The 20,974-nt window shown below is 38.3% G+C and overlaps 1 protein-coding gene across 1 annotated transcript in view; it reads left to right on the forward strand.

The window, feature by feature from the left end:
• sdc2 (syndecan 2) overlaps positions 1-20,174 on the forward strand; it is a 65,453-nt gene extending 45,279 nt beyond the window's left edge. Inside the window, exons 2-5 of the mRNA XM_083899360.1 lie at positions 8,746-8,860; positions 11,077-11,249; positions 12,616-12,745; positions 16,922-20,174. Of these exons, the coding sequence (XP_083755486.1) occupies positions 8,746-8,860; positions 11,077-11,249; positions 12,616-12,745; positions 16,922-17,085 (582 nt within the window). The 3' untranslated portion in view covers positions 17,086-20,174. The remainder of the gene's footprint in view (positions 1-8,745; positions 8,861-11,076; positions 11,250-12,615; positions 12,746-16,921) is intronic.
• The last annotated feature ends 800 nt before the right edge of the window (positions 20,175-20,974 follow it).

Genomic DNA, 20,974 nt, shown 5'->3' on the forward strand with positions numbered 1-20,974 from the left:
TTTCATTTTCAAAATGTAGCTGCATTTTTTGACTCATAAATAAAATAAAAAATCAATATTTCAAGACTGTTTATTCTGTGCCTTAATTAAAAGACAAAGCAAACATAGAATGCTTTTTCGTTTTCATGTTTGCCGCAAAAAGTGTCTCACAATTTTCAAATTTGACATTTCAAATTGGATTTTGTTACATTTTTGCTGAAGAATGTTTTGAAAATTAAATCTTGAATGTCATTTTCTTTATCATTTTAATTAAGTCCCAGAATGAGTGGTCTTGAATAAGAAAATGCCATTTGGAATATTGATTTTTAATTTTATTTATGACTCAAAAAATGCAGCAACATTTTGAAAAAGCATTTCTGTTAATGCATTTTAATTTGAATAATGGGACACATTTGCTTCCATAGTTTTTTCTCCCACTTTGCAATCCTTAAAATCTTTATTTCTATGGTTCAAGAAACTCAACATGAGCTTCTAAATTTCCTGAAGGGCAAACGTGAGAAAAAGAGATGAGTCAGGAGATTTTGTTTGCTGTGTAATAAATGAGATTCAGAAACCTCAAAACCAAATAAGAAGCTAATTGTACATTTTCAGCGTGAAGTTTCAACAAGTACAGGAAGATTCATGCTGATATTTGTAATTTATTTAATGATCAGCATATGCAGTTTTGTTTTCAGAAACTAGATAAAAGTAATTAAAGGTTATATCAGTTATTTATTGGTATGTTTAATGCACTTAATATTTAATTTATAAATGTTTTTTTTTATTAGAGATAACTATACATATATATATATATATGTTTAATCAGATTAATCACAGGGTAGCTGTGGATTAATCACGATTAATCACGATTAAGTACCATTCGTAAATATGCCAGAAAAATTCTAATTTTCTCTTTATATTGTTGTAGGAACGGAGAGATAAATAAAGTATGTGAAAATATAAATGTAAAGAACAATAAAATACTGTAAATAACTTGTAAAAACCTATACAAACTTAGTAAAAAATAAACATTACATTGTAAAGAACCCACATTATAAGACAATATAAATAAATAGAAAAAATAAAATACTGTAAATAACTTTGAAAAAACTTTTTAAAAAACTACACATTGCACTGTAAATAACTCACATTATTAACAAAATATAAAGTATAGAAGTTATATAGTTTTCTTGGGGGAACTAAACCCACAGCAGGAGAAGCGTTAATTCCACAAATGAATCATCCTGCGTTAACGCGTTAATTTTGACAGCCCTAATATATATGTATATATATATATATATTGTCCATCGACTACACTTATTTGGCCATAGAAAAATACCAATATCTGTCGACTTTTCTAAATCTACTCTGCAACTCTAACTCTAACAGGATTTTTTTCAAACATTTGCTCTTTAGAGCCGAGCAGCTAATGCTTGTGGATTTTTCGGTGCCTGCTCAGCTTTTACTTGTCATCGTGCTGATGTCTGCTTCAGCTTGGAGTCTGTGATAAGAGCTGAAAGCAGAGACTACCTGTAAATGTCACTGGATTGATAAAAAGGAGCAGAGTTTATCGAGGCCGTTGTGTCTGTGCACGGGCACACATGCGTGTCACTGATAGAGAGAGCGGCGCCGAGCGCTTTGACGTGCCAGTTTGTACCTGTCCTAGTGTGTCAGCTAAAGTTTATCAAGGTCAAACAGACCATTTCCTCCACTCTGATTTGCACTGATTTGGTACTGTGTGTGTGTGTGTGTGTGTTTGTACAGACAAGTGTTAAACCATTGTTACATGAACGGCACAGGAGCCCCTGACAGCAAATAAGTGTATTTCTAAAAAGTAGTAATATTGCTTTTGAAAATTGTTTTAAAGCGGAACTAGACTGGAAGTTCCAATTAACGCTGTTTGTTAAGTGTGTATCTGCGTCATTACCTTGTTTAAGAAGCCCTGAAGGTTCTAAACAAACAGTTCAGCCACTGCTGAGAACGCTGTGTTTTATTGTAATCTCAGGCTCAGTGAGATCTCTGAAAAAACCCGGTCCGGTTACGTAAACAGCGGTTCTCCGGAGCAGCCGATCCTCCTGCTCCGGGCACTAGTCCGGGCACATCCGGTTGCGTACATTGAACCGCAGAAGAAGAATAATGTCCGCTGTGGAGGTGTGAAGAAGCTATTTTTAGCGGGTGTGCTGATATGTCACTTCCGGGTTGAGAGATTTGAGTCTCAAATCTCGCAGCTGGGAAACAGCCTCAGAAAAGAGGATTTCTATCGGCTCGTTTACAGCAACTAGGAGGTTTTTGAGCATAAAAACAAGTTAATGTATGTAAGTAGACCTCCATAACTAACATATATGTGCAACAGGCCCACTCTAGGTGACCTATATACATACATACATACATATTGCCACTTTTGTCTGTATAAGTAATTTCTGTTAAATTTTGTCAGCATTGTACTCTGAATTTGAATGGTATGGTATGGAATTTTGTTTGAAGTTTGTTATAATGTATCGTAAACAAAGAGTCAAAAAAGTATATGCATTGATAACGTCCAGGTCTCACTTGCAATTGAGATTCTAATTTCAGTGTGACATAGTTACATGTTAAATACAACAGTTAATAGACAAGCATTTTGATCCGTTAACACAAGAACAATGAAAACATTTGAGTGTCTTGTGTATTGTACATTGAATATTTGTGCTTTTTGAGACATTTTGACATTCTTTACAACCAATCATGATACAGAGAATCACTACGAAGGTAATCACATGATTATTATCCCACTGCAGATTGGTCCCACATATGGATTTTCGGCCTGCCATTTAATTCATATATGTTTTTTGTATTTAAAGATTAATTTAGCATCATAAATACATTCATATGGTGAACTATATATCATCCCACATCAAAACAAACTTATTTTTCAGTTTGTCACAAATAGTGTTATAGTGCGATATCCTGATGGAATATTGTGATACCATTCTAAGCTCGTATCACCCTAACCCTGCCACTGCAAAAACTTAACTAGAAATAAGATAATGAGAAAATATTCTTAAATTGAATTTTACATTTTCTTGTTTTAAGTAAAGTCATCTGACAATGGGGTAAGTGAATGTTGCTTGGTAGACGTAGACACTTTCAGACTGTGATAAATGACTGAAAAACAAAACTGGACGAATTTAAGAATTGTGTTCTAATTACAAGCACAGAAATGTGCTTTTCTGTGCTTGTAAGAATTGTTTAAACGTTTCCTTTTACTTGAATAACTGTTTTACTATTTTATTTACCTGATTGTGGTACATTTGACTTTTGTATTGAACACTAACTTATTGCAGGAGTCATGAACACACAAACCAGGAGCAGTTGATTTCATGCAAACCAACATTTTATCTTGTTCCTGGTAATTAAAGCTAATTAAATACAATTTATTTAATACGTCTTTGGTGCACAACATTTCTGAAAATGTTGACCACTACTTTCCTGAAGTTGAAACAATTATCTCTGAAGTCCTGTTTTATTGACAAACCAAAATAAATTAGTTTAGTTTAATAGTTCTTGTTATATGGATCAAGGTGTGTGTGTGCGTGTGTGTGCGTGTGTGTGTGGCCCTTAGCTCATTAGTGTCCTTGGTCACCATTTGATATGTGACCTGCCTCCTTTTTGCCACATTGTGCATAAAGACCTGTGGACCAGCATGGAACAGTGCACTGGTTTGCCAAGCTGTGGGGCAGCAGAGCGGGGGTTGTGTTTGGAGGGAAAACAGGGCATGAAAGGTTGAGATAAAGCTGCTTTGAACAAATTCTGTCTTTGATCAGGTGGTGAAAGGCTTTTCTTCCAGAAGTCAGAGGCAGCAGAGAGAGCAGAGATGGAGATGCACATTGTTCTGTTTCATCTCGCCTCTATCTTCTTCCTTTCTTCCCCTTTCACGCTGTTGTTGCGTGTGTGCACTCCCCTCAGCTTTGTTATGGAGAGCACCAGGCCTTTCTTTCACGACTCTACAAAAGCACACACACAATGACTTAAAAGCATTAGTGAACACACTCACATTTGAATACAGACTGTAATTGGAAATGTTGAGATGCAGCAGGGAACTAGTTGAAACATGTTCTTTAATTCATCTGCTGATTTTTGTTTTGACTGTTTTTTGACTGCACGAACAACTGGAAGATGCTTAAGGCTTAACACATTTACCAATTTCCTCATGAATCAAAATGCCGATTGTCTAGTTTTTTTATAGGGAGATTATGAGTTGTTATGATTTTAATTAAGTTTCTTTTTTTTCGCAAAAAAGAATATATATACATATATACTAGTTCAGTGGCTGTTGAAAGTATGTGCCGTGGAAATCCAGAGTGAATTTGGTTACTGATAGTGTATGTCTGGTGTGACTGTCACCAAAGTGAGACCTATGCACCTTTCCACACAATTACTTGTCCCCTTGGAAACAGTGAAGTGCTGCGATACACGTCCTAAGGAAAATAATTAAAAAATCTTCAACTGTCAATATATTTGGGCTAATGAAAACTGTTGGGCTCGACTATGACAGCATTAATACATTAACAAACATTGTTTGTTACCAGTGGGCTATTGTCTACATTATCGCAGGGTATTTCACCAATAATAATAATAATAATAATAATAACTTTATTTTTAAAGCACTTTTCATACATTTAAAATATGTAGCACAAAGTGCTTTACGAGTTTAAAAATAGCCCATCCCGCACCACCCAGACCCCCACCACTGCACACATGCACACACAAATGCAGGCACATGAACACACACGCACACTCATACGTACATACACACATATATAAACAAGATCTACGAAACGTGTTGCTGGATACAGAGGAGCCAATTCAGGAAACACCATCACATGAAGCCGTCTGCACTGACGGCTGCTCATGACTCGAGGCCAGGACGCCTTCACCACAGCAGTGAAGCACTGCCATAGACCCCCCCCCCACCTGACAGGCCGATGTTCGCCACAAGTTAGAGACGTCCTAGCCAGAGGTAATAACAGCTCCCAGTGCAGACGGCTCCAACCGAGAAAACACTGGAAACACTGAATAAAAACCTAAAACTAATGGATATATGGAATAAAATCATAAAAACTACATAAGCTAAAAATATAAAACTAACTAAATAAAATAAAATATGACTAATAAAATAGATAAAATGACAATAAAATAGATATTAGCAGATACAAATATATAAAATGAACACCCATAAAATGAAATACTACTATTAAAATAGATAAAATGTCATTAAATACCATTAATACAAATAGATAAAATGAACTCATAAATGGAAAATAAGGGGGGCTAAAATATAAAAACTGACTAAGAAGCTAAGATATTAGTTAAAAGCCAGATATGAAGAGAACAGTAGGCTATGTAGACCAGTAGAACCACATCCATTGTGGCCACATACATGCATTTTTAAAACACTCACTCACGGTAAAACTATGTTTTGTCACAATAAAATACTCATCAGTCCTTAAAGTGATGAGCTTGTACACGTTGTCTGTACAACAACACACATTTTTTGACACAGTGTTTGCAGATGCATACATTTGACAGCAGCTGTTTTAGCTGTTTATCTTATTCCGTTGTTTATTTGACCTCCATGGTCATGTAACCCCAAATAAATCAGCGAAAATTAAAATTACTCCAAAAAATGTGAAAATCAAGGCACACCATCAGGCCATACTCAACCCATATCCAAAGTTTTAGGGCAGTCTGACCAGTGACGTGCAGCGGGCAGTGCCTACCCTAGGCTGTCAGGGAACATTTGTGGTTGAGTTCATGTAAGGTTTGATTATTGTTTAAATTTTGTATTTTTTGATTTCAGATAACTTGCAGGTTTGAATGCGTCCGCATTTGGTGATTTTCATAGTCTAATAAAAGCAACTCAACAGCGATGTCAAAAAGCAGATTGCTACGCTGCCCGTTGACGTTACTGTACTATGTTTGTGCTGCATTTACGTTCACATTGCTTTTGTGAATTGTCAACACACCGTTGCGCCCCTCGCTGTTTTGCATCCAGCAAAATAGCGGGAGGTGTAATGAAGGCTCTACAAGAGAGGCTTAAACATTTCTTAAGGCTGGCATTTGATGACAAACGGCAGCTTTAATCTGGCCCAAGTTTTATCAGGTTCAATAAACACACACAGGTTTGTGCAGCTGTTCTTCTCAGGACACTGCATTGACTTCAATTCATTTGGACACCATATAAAACCGTTATCCCTAATCTTAACCTATTCACAATTCAAATCTTAGCCCTAAACTTAAAGGTCACATAGAGTGGTCCTGTTGCACATATATGTTAGTTATGGAGGTCTACTTACATACATTAACTTGTTTTTATGCTCAAAAACCTCCTAGTTGCTGTAAACGAGCCGATAGAAATCCTCTTTTCTGACGCTGTGCTCAGCCACGATATTTCAGACATAAATCTCGCCTCCAGAAAACAGAGTGTGTTGTGATTGGCCAGCCAGTGTAGAGCCTTCCCAACTGTCTTGTGATTGGCTAATAACCGTAAGTGACATATTCAGCACACCAGCTCTCAGAAGCACAGCTCCCCCCTCTGGAACGGTGGATGCACTGCTACTTATTATCAGAACATTGTTTTAACAGTGTTTAAAAATAGCTTCTTCACGACTCCCCGCCTCAGTCCCTTTGACGACCTTTGACCCGGAGTCAGACCCAGAGTCAGAAGACACTGTCGCTCTTGAAACACCTCCACAACAGACGTTATTCTTCTTCTGTGGTTCAATGTACGCAACCAGATGTGCCCGGACTAGTGCCCGGAGCAGGAGGATCTGCTGTTCAGGACAACCGATGTTTACATAACCGGACCGGGTTTTTTCAGAGATCTCGCTGAGCCTGAGATTACAATAAAACGCAGCGTTCTCAGCAGTGACTGAACTGTTTGTTTAGAACCTTCAGGGCTTCTTAAACAAGGTAATGACGCATACACACTAAAAAACAGCGTTAATTGGAATTTCCGGTCTAGGTCCGCTTTAACATGTTCCTCAGAAATTAGGTTCTGCCTCATTAAGACCAGGTTTTGGTCAGAGTTTATGCCAGAATAGGTCCTAGAGAGGGAACAAATACACAAGCACACACACACACACTGGGATGATATACTGTGGGCTCTCTCCTTTGTCTTCCTTTTTCTAAAGCAAGACTATCAGTATAGCATTAGCCAACTGCAGATCTGAATGGATGTTGCCATGGATGTGTTTATAACTATTTCAGTCACTAATACTCAACACAGCACTCTCATATTTATGTTTGCCATGTATACATATACACACACACTTACATATATGTAACAACTGTCACGTTCAGGTGTCTGGTTTACATCCAAAGAGTGAAAACGCTTATTTCCTCCTTTATCTGTGTTTCTCATTAAAACCACACCGTGTGAGAAGCTGCTTTTGGAACAAACAGGCTTGGTTCAAACTGGGCTTTTCTATTCAGCCAATCACTCCATTAAGCCAGAACACAAACATTCCCACTAGTGAGGCGAGTTGTCTAGGCAACAATGGTGTGAGAGGCACGGGATGTTTGGATTAGACGAGGCTTCATTTGAGAGATAAAACACAGATGTATGTTATAGGACAGTGGACCTGGAAGTGATCTGTCTGCTCGTGTAGTTTTTACTTTCTTTCTTTTTTTATTTCTACATTGGACTGATTGGTCCATGAATCCTCCTTTGAACCCCCAACTTTTTATACTGAGATTGACATTTGTGGTTTGGAGTGAAATTTTGCAGCGACTGGGCATTTTCTTTTTTTTACTAAAACCATACACAACTCTGCTCTTATTATCCATCTCTTCATAATGCACTCAACTGAACATTAGTGTTTGCACCAGTTCCTGCTGATTGGACTGTTTGGGCTGCACTTTGTCCATTTTGCAAAGATTTGTGCTGTTTCAAATTGTGCTAATGATTTGAGCTTTGAATTTCCTCTCAAGAGGTCTGTATTTTTGTTGTACTTGCTAGAGTATTGCTCTCAAAGTGGAGAGGTTATAATTAAAGATTTAAAGGCTAGATTCAAAGTTTTTTGATTAATATTTAGCTGACAGTGGTGGAATGAAAGAGAGAATGTGTGCCATGTGGAAACACTGAAGGTCTTATTTTGTTGATATAATGTGGTGCACAGTATGGGTAAAATATGGTTCATTTCCTTGTGATGATCTCAAATTGCTTCATTTAAATTCCAATTTAGTAGTTCGTTTACTTGCAGACCTCGTGGTTTATTCCGAAGGGCTACTCTTTCCATGATTTATAATTAGATTTACAATGATCAGATTTAAGATTAAATATGTGAATTTGTGACATTACATTTTTTTTAAATATATTTTGTAATTTAATTCATCTGTTTACTGTTGGTACAAAAAATTTACAGAAATACATACAAAAGCTTAAAAAGAAATGAAGGTGTGGACAGAAAGAAAGTATACTTTAGTTATTATTTTTCATCATTGGAGGCATTTTATTTTCTTAAATGTGATGTATAATTTTACGATTGTTTTGGATTTGTCATTGGCTGACAAACTTCAACAATGACTTAATAACCTATAATAAATTAATTGAGTTAATTCAAACTAAATTGACCATGTTATATAAAAATGTGCTTACTTTAGATTAAGTGAACCTAATTGTTACAAGTTTATGTCATTTTTTCAGTGTGTATCATATACTGAGTTACCCTTTGATTCCGCTGGTGCACAGTGAAAACTCACCACCATTATCTTGTTGCTTTGCAGATAACAGAAGCAGCCAAGACGTCATCTCAGGCTGATGACTTGTACCTGGATGACACGGGCTCAGGAGGTTATTACCCTGAAGATGATGACGACTTTAACTCAGGCTCTGGCTCAGGTGAGGAACATTCACACACACCCGTACATAATTATCCACTCACACACATTTGCAAGCTCAGCAGGTAATTGCCCTGAGGCATGATGGCATTCTTTTTCAAGTTTTATGAAGCTGAAACTTTTTTCATATGCCTCCACCTCCACACCTGCAGCAGCTGCGGCTATACAGTGTGTTTTTGGGTTATCTCTCCAAATCATTCACCACTTTATCCAACTGAGGATCGTGGCGCTGCTTAGCCAACCTCAGCTGACAAAGGGTGAAAGGCGGGTGCAACCTGGACAGGTCACAAGTCCATCACAGGGCAAACACACAGAGACAAACAACCATTCACTCTCACATATGGTTAGTTTAGTGTCCAATTAACCTCTTCATGTTTTTGGACTGTGCGAGGAAACTGGAGAACCTGGAGAAAACCCACACACACAGGGAAACTCCACACAGAAAGGCCCTCAATCGGACCAGGTCAAAAACTTGGATCTTTTTGCTGTAAGGCAACAGTGTTAGCCACAATACTGCTGTGTGACCTTCTCCAAATCATGTGAACATTACATCTCATTAATGCTAAGAGGGAATTTGGGCGGCAACTAACAATCATTCTGGTAGTCAACCACAAGTCCCGATTATTTCTGTTTATCCAAGATAAACACTTTACTTTACTTGCACAGACAAAAATAGCAGACAGCTACTCCTGTCTCCTAAGTGTTGTTAGGTGTAATGGACTGTTGCTAGGAACTAATCACACAGAGAGCCTTGTATTTATTAATGTGCAGAAGTCTGGTTATTTTACCAATGTGTAACTTATCAGAGAATTCTTGGTCACGATGGAACATTTTTCTAATATTAGCTAACGTGGAGAGAAGGAGACATGTAGTGGAGGAGCACAGAGGAGACTCATACTGCTCCAGGGCTGAAGTGGTGTAAAATGTCAGTGTTACCCCAGCACACATGACATAGCTTCCACAGCTTCATACTGAACATACACTGTTCTGCTACCACTGCCTGTGTCAATTATATCCCCCACTACAGTGGTCACACTGGAGTTTACATGCAAAGTCACACACGCAGGTAGATGTTCAATCCATGTAGATTGTTGTGTTATTCTTGTTATTGTGTCATCTGCAAGTTCAAAACATTTGGTAAAAACTTTGGTCTCATGCAATGACGTGAAAACTTATCAGCATTTGTGACCTGATGTCACATCCATGTCCGGCAACTAGCCAGACTCAGTTGGTCCACGATAGAGGAAAAGCTTTGTGTTCACACCTGGAGCTCTATGACAGTGTGGGTTTTATCTAGGGAGAGGTCAAGTCAGAAAACTGCCCCCAGCACTTCCTGTAGTACATTGCACTGATAGAACGTGGTTTGCCAGAGTCTCACGTTAGATTTAAGAAGTTTATTGCCATTAAAAAGGGTCAACAGTGCAATGAAAAAAAGTACCAACACAAACCCCCCAACAATTTAACAGAGAATCTGAAAGCATGCATTAATAAATAAATCAAAGAAAATGAAAAACATGACGCATTAACAATAATAGACTTGCAGTCGTAGAGGGGAATCCTTTAAAATTTGACAAAAAACATTCAACTTATGAATGTACAGATTAACATTATGTTCTCAGATGTCAAGGTCACTGCAAAAAAAGTGTAATACAAAATTAAGATTCTTGTAACACTGTAACCAATTTAACATGAACTTTGGCCTTGAGTATATGCTGATTAGATTAGATTAGATTGTGGTCAGTGGTAAGGGCACATTTTAACTAACTAGAATATCTCAGAAAGGAATCTCACTGAATCTCACTCTAAATGTCCCAAAAACCCAAAAGTTGATTTTATTACACCAAAAAAATGACTTGGATATACAAAGACTAATATTGTACCAACACTTCCTGCTCTCAAATTGCTCATTCCTTGGTCAAAGGTAGTGTAATTGCGTTGAGAGAAGGTCAGGTTGGGTAACGGGAGACAGGGCAATGATCAATAGCTCCTATTGTATATCCCCTTTTATTCTGCTCTGCTGCTCTATAAGTCAGACTGTAAGACACACACTAAATTTGAATCCATGGAGTGTGAACCTTATGGAAAATCTTAATCTAAAATATTGATAACATATTGATCTATTACCAGACAGAGTTTGTTCATGCGAGCATTTCAGAGAGTTTCTAAATTTCTCCTCCATCAAGCAACATTTTTTACACGTCACTCTGTTTCTTTCAGGAGAAGGTGAAGACACGGTGGAGACGGTGACCATCAGTACGCTTTATTTAGAGCCCAATGCAGCAGCACAGCCCACCCAGGACTCCACCAAAGATTTCACTCCCAGAGTGGACACAGCCACGGTCAGAGAACAGGCAAAGGAGAGCACACCTAGGAAACCATTCAGAACAGAGGTAAGAAGAAAAGTAATGTAAAATAGAGCACACACTGAACAAAAATGGATTTCTTCATTCGAAACAGACATTCGTTATAAGTGAACAAGACAAGAAAGTTTAAGATAGATAGATAGATAGATAGATAGATAGATAGATAGATAGATAGATAGATAGATAGATAGATAGATAGATAGATAGATAGATAGATAGATAGATAGATGCACACCCTGACTGATTTGTTAGTTCAGGTGGAGTCCAACAATTAAGAAAGTACAAGGCTTAATCGAACCAAACCATCTTTAATTGTAAAGGCTATGACATACTTATGGGTAGTACATTCAATTTCTGTCAATAAACCCTACTAACTGTACCTTTCATCTCATTAATAAACATTGAACAGGCTATTTTTCTTTATCCTGGCACATAAGGCCTTCACAGATTGTTCCCGGTCAGTAATAATTATGGAGGCTGATCTATAACTACCATGAGTCAACAGAGTGCTGCTCTGCACCTCACTATATCTTCATCTGGCCCAGTGTATGACATCAAATCCCTTCTAATACCAGAAGCCGTGAGGTCGCTTTCAGGATAGAGATCAAGTGCTCACAGCAAATTCTCCATGTTTTTGCTCCACTGCAAATGATGAGGGATTACATCTCTCTTGGCCATAATCACATATTCTGGAACTATCCTAGATCTCACTCGCACTCTGCTGGATTCTGCATCTGTTTGGGATTAGTCCTGAAGGTCTCAAACCCCCTACGTGAAATCTACCTGGCTCCATTCCATTTATTGTTGTTGATTTTGTCCCTTGGCCAACTACAGTGAATGCTTGATTTGCTATTTTGGTGTTTGGTGTCACAAAAACAACCACTGGACAGGTTTCTTTTTCATAGCCTATTAAAATTCCCTGTTTTTACTTCGAGCGATAGTTACACGTTTTCTTAAAAAACACTAATCCATGATACTGGTGGGACAATGCAAAGATAGCCTGCAACCTTTTATCTTATTTTAGCATTGAGACTGGAGACAACAACAAAAGTAAGAAAATCAAACTACCATCTTATTAACACCTTCTTGTTATTTTGTTTTTTAAAATCTTCTTTGTTGTGGAGCGATTTTCTGTTTAGAAACTGAGAATTTTCAAGTACCGAGCAGAGACTTGGAGTTACTGCATCAGGCCAAATAAAACTGCACTTACTGATGAAATCATTCCACTGAGGGATTATGGGATTATGCTGTAAAACCCAAATTAACCAACTCCTCTTAACTCAGGAATGAGTAATACTGGAATACAGAATGTTGAAGTCAGCTGTCAGTAAGAAATAATATTTAATTTCTTCCATACTTCCTAGTTAAACCCGACTTCTTGTTCCTCACCCAGGCACCAGTGCCAGTCACAGAGGACGTGCAGAGGAACCAGATGACCAGTACAAGCAGTGCCCCTGGCTCGCCACAGGAGGCCGTGGAGGTCCGCACTGAAAACCTCTTCCAGAGGACAGAGGTGTTGGCAGGTATGTGTCACAGTAAGCCTCAAAAAACATCAGAATGCGTTTAGGAAAATGCACAATTCTGTATCATATTGGCTTTTTATCCACATGGAACTTTTGGCAGCCCAAGCAATTTTGTGGATTCAACCTACACAACTTCATGTCATAGCTGAACTTCTCCCTTGCCGTGGCATTTTATGTGTCCATCTGCTGTGTACTAAGTCCAAACACAAGAGGAAAAGACAACAACAACATCCTTCATTTATATTTCTATGCTACCGTTGCAGTGCCACCCTTGTCAAGACAAGATCATCTCCATTTTTAGATAAATCATCTTAAAAATTGTATGTAATGGATCAAATATATACTATAAGCTGATAAAAGCTCATGTTCCAATGTAAATTGTCTGTATTCATATAGTGCTATTCTAGACTTGATCAATCAATGCAAGTCTGACAGTGATTTGATTTCTTCATTTTTCTCTCATGTCTTGCAAGAACGCCATTTTGGCCAACTTCAGAAAAAAGGGAAGCAATCCCAAATGGGTTTTTCCCCTGGCACGGTAAAGGCAGGTTTAACACAATGACGACTACTTGAATGAGATTAGGCAAGAGTTGTTACACTGGCAGAGCCAGGAATTCGAACCTTCGTTCCCTTCCAGTTGAAAGACGACTCACTCAACATCTCGGTTTAAGGGAGATCTTTCCTACAATATATTGCCCTTTGCCCAGGGAAAATGCTGTCACTCTTGGTAATACGTTTCCCTCATAATCTCCCAGCTAATCCACTTCTCAACAAAATGACCTTTAATAAACTCTGGCTGCATCCCTCTTGTTGAGTTCACAGCATTGTGGGCATTTGCATTGTGCTGCTTGCTTTGGATAGATGAAAAATCAAAGTACTCAAAATACCAGCACAGAGGAAACACTAATTGGCTCCTAACCTCTATTGAGTTACGATATCCATCTGATTCCAGCAATGTGCTGAAACAACATCAACGAGCACAAGTCAGGACAGACTTGCTTCTTATCTTGCTCCGACTGATTGCCTCCTTTCGTAATTTGCATATTTTTCTTTGGTTGTGATAGAAAAAAAAATATTATTGGCAGTATAAAGTTTTCAGATAAGAGAAAATATGTATAATTTGGTCAACTCTGCTCTCTACCTCATTCAATTCACACCCTCCTTTAGCCCCACAAGCATTCATCTCCCATATGATTTCTGTAAAATATAATTGCCAATAATCTCATTTTCATGAATTCACTCTGCACTGTTGCTGCTTCTCAGAGCACAAGCAGCTGGATATGTGCCAGGATATAAACCCATGGGGCTGTGGGGCCTGGCAACATGTGGAAACCTAAAGTGGAGCAGAGGGCAGATTGTAGCACCAGAATAAACCTTAAAGAGATTAGGAAGCTATAAAAAAAAAAACTTATACAGGCATAATTGGAGGGAGAATAAAATAAGCTCATGTGGTGAGTTAGGAGTTTTAGAGAGTCCAGGTCATGGGAGGGGGGGAATTCCTTTATACAGCTTTAGTGGATTTAATTCAAATTTCCCTTGATGTTAACCCACTGTTGGCCTATTGATTTACATTGTGTCCTTTATGAGAAGTTTACCTCATACATGTATGTCCTTGTCTAACATGATTCAGGACCATACGTAGCATATGGTCCTGAATCATGTCTAACAATATCTCATGGACACAACTGAGCTCCCGTGGCTGACTGCAGATAACCAAGATAATGCATTCCAGCAGGGAACGATGCTGTTCACTTTTTATACCAAGTACCACCTGAGAAAATATTGAGCTCTTGAAGTAACACTTTTTTCACCAACATTGATATACAATGGTGTAAATAGGTCGAGCAAAGTCAGCTGCAGACGTTTCACAGAAGGCAGATTTATTCCCAATAAGATAATTTGCTCTCTCATCATCATCCTCTTCCTCACACATACTGTCATACCCTGGTATATACTAGGGATGCAACGGTACAGTTTTTCCACGGTTCGGTATGCATCACGGTTATTGGGCCACAGTAACGGTTTCGATATCTTAATATAAAACTACTCATACGAGCAAAGGCAATATTGCGTAAAAAATGCTGAATCCATAATGATCCCACACAGCGGACTTAAACGAAGACAATTCCTGTTCAAACTCTCTTTTTTTGGAGTCTCGTCCACTCGCCATTGTTTCTTCACTGTTCAGGCAGCGCTGATTGGCTCCTGGGAAATTCAGGGACATTCTGATTGGTTCTGAAGGTGGCGTGAGCAGAGCATGGCACTGATTGCAGTGCTGCTATCATGTCTCTGCTCCTGAGCGGATATAATCGCACAAAACCATAATACTAGACAACACATACATCACATAAGAGTCTTAGGGTCAAGCATAAGAGGACAAAATGAACAGGAGCATACATTTAAAATGGTGACTGAAGTCAAACTAATTATAAGGGAGATTTATTCACGCTATTCCCTCCACTTTTTTCTTGGGATTCCATTTTTTTTCCTAAGACTGACCCTGTACTGACTATACAACTCACATTTAGATTTTTTGGGAAACAATTAAAGGTTTTCTTTTCTTCTAATGACTAAATGAACGAGTCACCAAACAGTGTGCATTTCAGACACCATTGTTTAATTGGATCTTTCTTTTTAAACACAGAACTACACTCTATTAGAATGATTTGCTTTCAAAGAGACTCAGGTCTTTGAATCATTTCTGGCTTTTATGTCGGAGGTCAGCATACACCAGAAGTAATAAATTTACTTTAACTGTGTGAAATGATTTTATAGCATTAATCTTGGCTGTATTAATCCCAACAACACGTTAACTTTGACAGCCGTCCTTTTTATATGATATTCAGTATCGGTATCAGACTCATTCTGCTGAATATCTCTGGACTGGATATCGTGACAGCTGATACAATCCAAAAATTCTTAATGTTGTGTTTTGTGCTGTGGATTTATTCTAGCAATTTTGTCATACAGTCAGTGTTTGAAATGACTTTGCTGGTTATCATTAGCACAAACGTGTATAAAAGATGTACAATAACTGAACCAGCTGTGATAGTTTGGGTAGATACTCAAGGTTGTGTTACCATTATTGTATCATCTGAAAAAGCAGTATATAATCCTGTCTAGTACACATAGTAACTTAGTTTAAACTATTGTTTTTGAATGATAAACATTTGCATTTCATTCATTTTACTTGTGAAAATAATTTTTACCAGTCACTGTTTGCACAGTTCAACCTGTTAAAGCAGTTTTACAATGTTATTTTGCCTATAATCCTGACACCACTTGAAGGTTTTTCTTAATCTGAGCTTTGTAGCTACAAATGTAACAGAAAGCCTGTGGTCCACACTGGTATGTGGAATTTAAAATATGTGGAACAGAGAGGGTTGAAGTAAGCTTTGGCTTTGTGTCTGACTGTGTCAGCAATCACTTTCTTAGTCTTTCAATGTCATGGATATCAGTGAGTTCAACATAGTCTGTTTGACTCCCACTGGTTTTATTTGGTGCCAAAAGTTTCCTCCTCTAAAGTCCCAGTCGGCTGTCACTGATTAGAACACAGTCTGATGTCAAATCAGCTGACACTTCTGAGAATACAGCTCTGTATACCAGTCAAGAATTGTAGCATAACTATCACATTAATGGATCAGAACCTTCCAAACTCAGCACAGTCAATTGTATTGTATTGTATGTATTGCATCCATTGCAGAGCACTATGCGGCTGTGCCTGAACTCGCCAGCATCTTGTTGATAATAAATGCATCAACCTCTGGCTCCTGAAGATTCTACTTACTCCCTCACCAACATGGTGTAAATCAGTCTTGTACAGTTGATTTTATGTAAAATCAGTATTTCAAGTGATTGGTCAGAGAGTGTCGTAACTGGAAGAGTCATGAGTGTGGTTTCCAACGCAGGAGTCAAACAGAACAATACCAAACTGTAGATCAGTTAAAAAGACTTAAAAACCCTGAAAACATGCCTTAATCTCCAACATTTAGGAAACAAATGTCTTATTTCTGTTGTATTTAGCGACAGCACTGCCAAAAGCCGACGACATGCATGATACCAAACTGAGTAGACGAGTCCAATAGAGCTAGAATGGATGATGGAAATGTGTCAATAGTGGGACACAAATTATACTTTCAAATCCCTGACGGTTAATTTTATATTTTTTTCTCTCAGCTGTTATTGCAGGCGGTGTGATCGGCTTCCTCTTCGCCATCTTCCTCATCCTCCTGCTGGTGTACCGCATGAGGAAGAAGGACGAGGGCAGCTACGACCTGGGAGAGAGGAAACCCGCCGGCACGGCTTATCAGAAGGCTCCCACCAAGGAGTTTTACGCATAAGACCCCCCCCCCCCCCCATCATCAGAATGACAAATCTGGATTGTCTGTCAAAAGGAGCAGTCTACGAAAAACAGCAAATCTGTTCACACACCAGAAGAAACAACAACATATTTTCAAGTTGATTAAAGGAAAAAAAAGTAGCATAAAGGAAAGCTTTTGCATAAAAGTAATTAAGACCTTTCTCAATACAAATCTCATTGTATTTAAACATGTTGTGTATTATTTGAAAAGGCAGAAAAAAACAAACACAAACAGGATCTGTTAAGGAAAGGAAACCGTTCACATCTGTCTTCTGTTAAAAGAGCTGTTTTAGTGGCTGACTACTTTTAACTGTAGCAGTATGTTCTTTGTAAAGAAAAACAATCTAAAAAGTGGAAATAATTGAAGATAATTATTCTGTATCAATCATACGTTTATTTTTTTTTTCTTTTGATTTTGTCCTAGCATGTCTGATGTTGATCTCTCTAAAGGTGTATTTCATTAATTTATCTTTTCTCTGATGTTCTAAAAAAAAAATGCCTTTGTAGTTTTGATGAAGCTCTTTAGTTTCATATTAACGCTGTTAACAGTCAAATGTAAATGTTCCCTTCAGGTTACAGTGTTTATTATTTGCTCTCATATTTTTTTGTTGTTTATTGTTGTTTTTAGACGTAGCTGAGCATGTCATTATGTCTTGTTTATTTGTCCGTCTCTTTTGTAGCCTTCTCTTTTTCTGACAGCGTTTCATTTTCACACCAGGTATCAGTCTTTAAAAGATGAAAAAAACATGTCACAAACCTCACATCTGTCATATTTCTTGCTGCACACTTGATTTTTTTGTCTCTATTTAAATGCATTCTCTCCATGGTTTGTGGCTTTTTTTGGCCACTGACTTTTCCAACTTTTCCCTTGAGTTTATTGACTGCACACAAACTCTGTTAATTCTCTTTCTCTTAGTTCAGTCAAACCTTTCTCACTCCCACCTCCACCATCACTTCTCTTTCTCTCTCTCTCAGCTTTATGGAGCCTTGTGCTATTGTACAAACCCCAGAGTCCAGGATTTTGGGCCAGAGATCTGCTCAGTGAGTGGCTGCCACCATTGCAGCAGACAGGCAAAGCAGGTCCACAGCAAAAACTATTTCAATTTCAATTTCAACTGGTATTTACATTTGTCCTCAGTGATTTAGTAGCATGTGGTCAGCCATAAGTAAGTAATGCTTCCTGGGTTGGTCTTCTGTGACCATATGAAATAATTTCTGGATTTCCCATCCTTTATTCAAATAAACACTGATGTGAGGCAGCCCATAGGCAAGCAGAAAGAGAACAAGGACTGTAGGGTTTCCGGTTTGGGTCTCCATCAGGTCAAGGGCTGGGGTACCGATGATCAAGGTAGTCCCCATTGCTTATGGTTGATTTGACAGTCTAAATTGACCCCAGTCACAGGGGGTTCACATCTAGTGTGCAGATCCCAAGCCCAGATAAATGAGTTGTGTCATAAAGGGCATCTGGTGTAAAAAATCTCTGCCAAATCAAATATGTGGTTCATCCGCTGTGGCAAACCCTAGAGAGAGAGGGAGAGCAGCTGAAAGACAAAAAAAGAGTATCTCAGAATCAGAGCTCTATTCTTACCACTACTGAAACATGAATTTATTTTTAACCAAATAATAAATTACATCATGATCAGTGTTCTAGAGGGTTCTGCAAATAAATGTACATATAAGTGCTGATTAGTGTAATAAACAACTACTTGAAAATGCCGCATAACGGAGGACGTCAGCTTAGGAGGTGGTCTCTCTTAATTTTTCCAGAGGATGGACAACGTTCATGCTGCTCAGGAATACCAAGATCTCCTCAAACCACCCCAGTATGTGATTTTTGTGATTGGATATGAGGACACAATCAGGATCTGCACATGAACAGATCAATCATGCCGGATAATAATACCAGTTCTGAATGAGGGTCTTTGCACAACGCCCTTTAAATCTATGAGTGACAGCATGGTCGGCTACACTACTCGCTTTGGTTTGAAGTTGGATCCCCCATGTTTATTTTGCCAGGGCCCCTAAAGCCCCTTGAAACACCCCTGCCTGCCACTGCTTGGACATATATGGTTCCTCTGCGGGAAACATCAGAACCCCACACCATCTCCAGAAATGTAGTTCCTCAGAGGGATGTAAATGTATAAGGTTGCATAAAAGACTCCCTCTGAGGGCTTTTGTGGGTTTTAATAGTCAGTGCAGACATTTAAATATATCCATTGTGAAAACATGAGGTTGTTTACCAGGTTATAGCACAAGTAAAGACACAAGGTGTTGTTTCGATGCCATTTTTGTATCCCCAAAACAAGTTTTTAACTAAGGCCACACATTTATAGAAACACATACAGTATCTGTACCATTAAAATAATAATAATAATAATTGCAGTGAAAAGACAACAGCTTACTGTCTTCTGCGGTTTTTTAAATGTCGACTTTAACTTGCTTTGAAGAGATGTGACATATTGCCCGGCTGGTTTGTGAAGTTGCCTTTTCTCAGCTGTACAGTAGTGTGAAGTAGTTACAGTGGATATGCTGTCACATTGTCGAAAACTCCTGTGCATCCCGCTACCTCTCCATCCCTCCTTTCTTCTCTCAGTTCATCTGACCTACCCCACCATCTGTTCTCCTTTCTTGTCATAGGACCTAAGGTACTGAACTATTCTGAAAAACCCAAAGACTTACAGTATTTCTAATTCCTCCATCTTCTGATATCCAGTCCCCTTCCTTCATGGCCACATCATTCTGTTCCCTCATCTTCTTCTTCTTCTTCTTCTTCACCCTTTAATTTTTTTGTCCTGTCTCGATTAGAGATCTGACCTTTGAGTCCAATTGCGTATTAGTATATGAAAAAGATATATAAATATATATAAATGCATATTCACAAATGTTTTAAACCTTTAAAGTGCCTACCATTTGGAAATGTACTTGCTCAAGGTGAGCATGTGGCAGGGGTGTAAACGACTTGACTGGCATTCTGTGAGCATGGATGACTGTAATGGTAACTTTTTTTAGTCTTACAAAAGCTGACAGTATTGTACCTATAAGTTGAAACAACACTACTGAATAAAGATTGTGGCCTAATGTCTGGCTGTGTTTCTGTTTCTCTGACCTGTGGCTTTTTACATTTTATAGAAAAACCCACTCAGGCTGTATGCGATCAGATTGTTTTTATTAAATCACAACTGTGGACGCCAAATTACTGCACTATGTATTGCAAGTGCGCAAATTGGATTTGTGTCCAGACTAAGGATGCACGATATTGGTTCTTTGCTAATATCCGGTTTGTATATGGACAAAAGTATTTGGCCACACCTGTTGAGTACTGAATTCAGGTGTTTCAATCAGGCTTTGCGCTAGACCCCTTATCTCCAATGAAGGACAATCTTAACACTTACCATCAACAGCATACCATGAGATTTTGGACAATGCTATATTTTCAACTTTGTGGCAACAAAGGAAGGAAGGCCCTTCTATTCCAACATGACTGTGCCCCAGTGCGCAATTGTGAGCCAGGTCTTCTTGTCCAACATCAGTGCCTGACCTCATAAATGATCTACAGAATTATATATTTTATAATTATATATTCCATATTAAAGTACTTATGTATTCGAATACATCATTACAGTCACTGTTGGTGTAATGGTTAGGCATCACAATACTTTTGTCCATATAGTGATTCAGATGATAACCAAAATACTGTTTTGTTAATGTTTTTTTCTGCATCCAGCTGCAGAGGTAATTTCGTCTTCTTCTTCCTCGCAGAAGGAACACTAGAAGCTTGAGAAATACCAAGGGCTGAAAGAGGAGCTAGAAAAGACATCGGGAGTAAAGGCAACTTTGGTCCCAGTGGTGATAGGAACACTTGGACCTGG

Source organism: Microchirus variegatus (assembly GCF_963457635.1).
Source record: "Microchirus variegatus genome assembly, chromosome: 13".
NCBI classification, from domain to species: Eukaryota; Metazoa; Chordata; class Actinopteri; order Pleuronectiformes; family Soleidae; genus Microchirus; species Microchirus variegatus.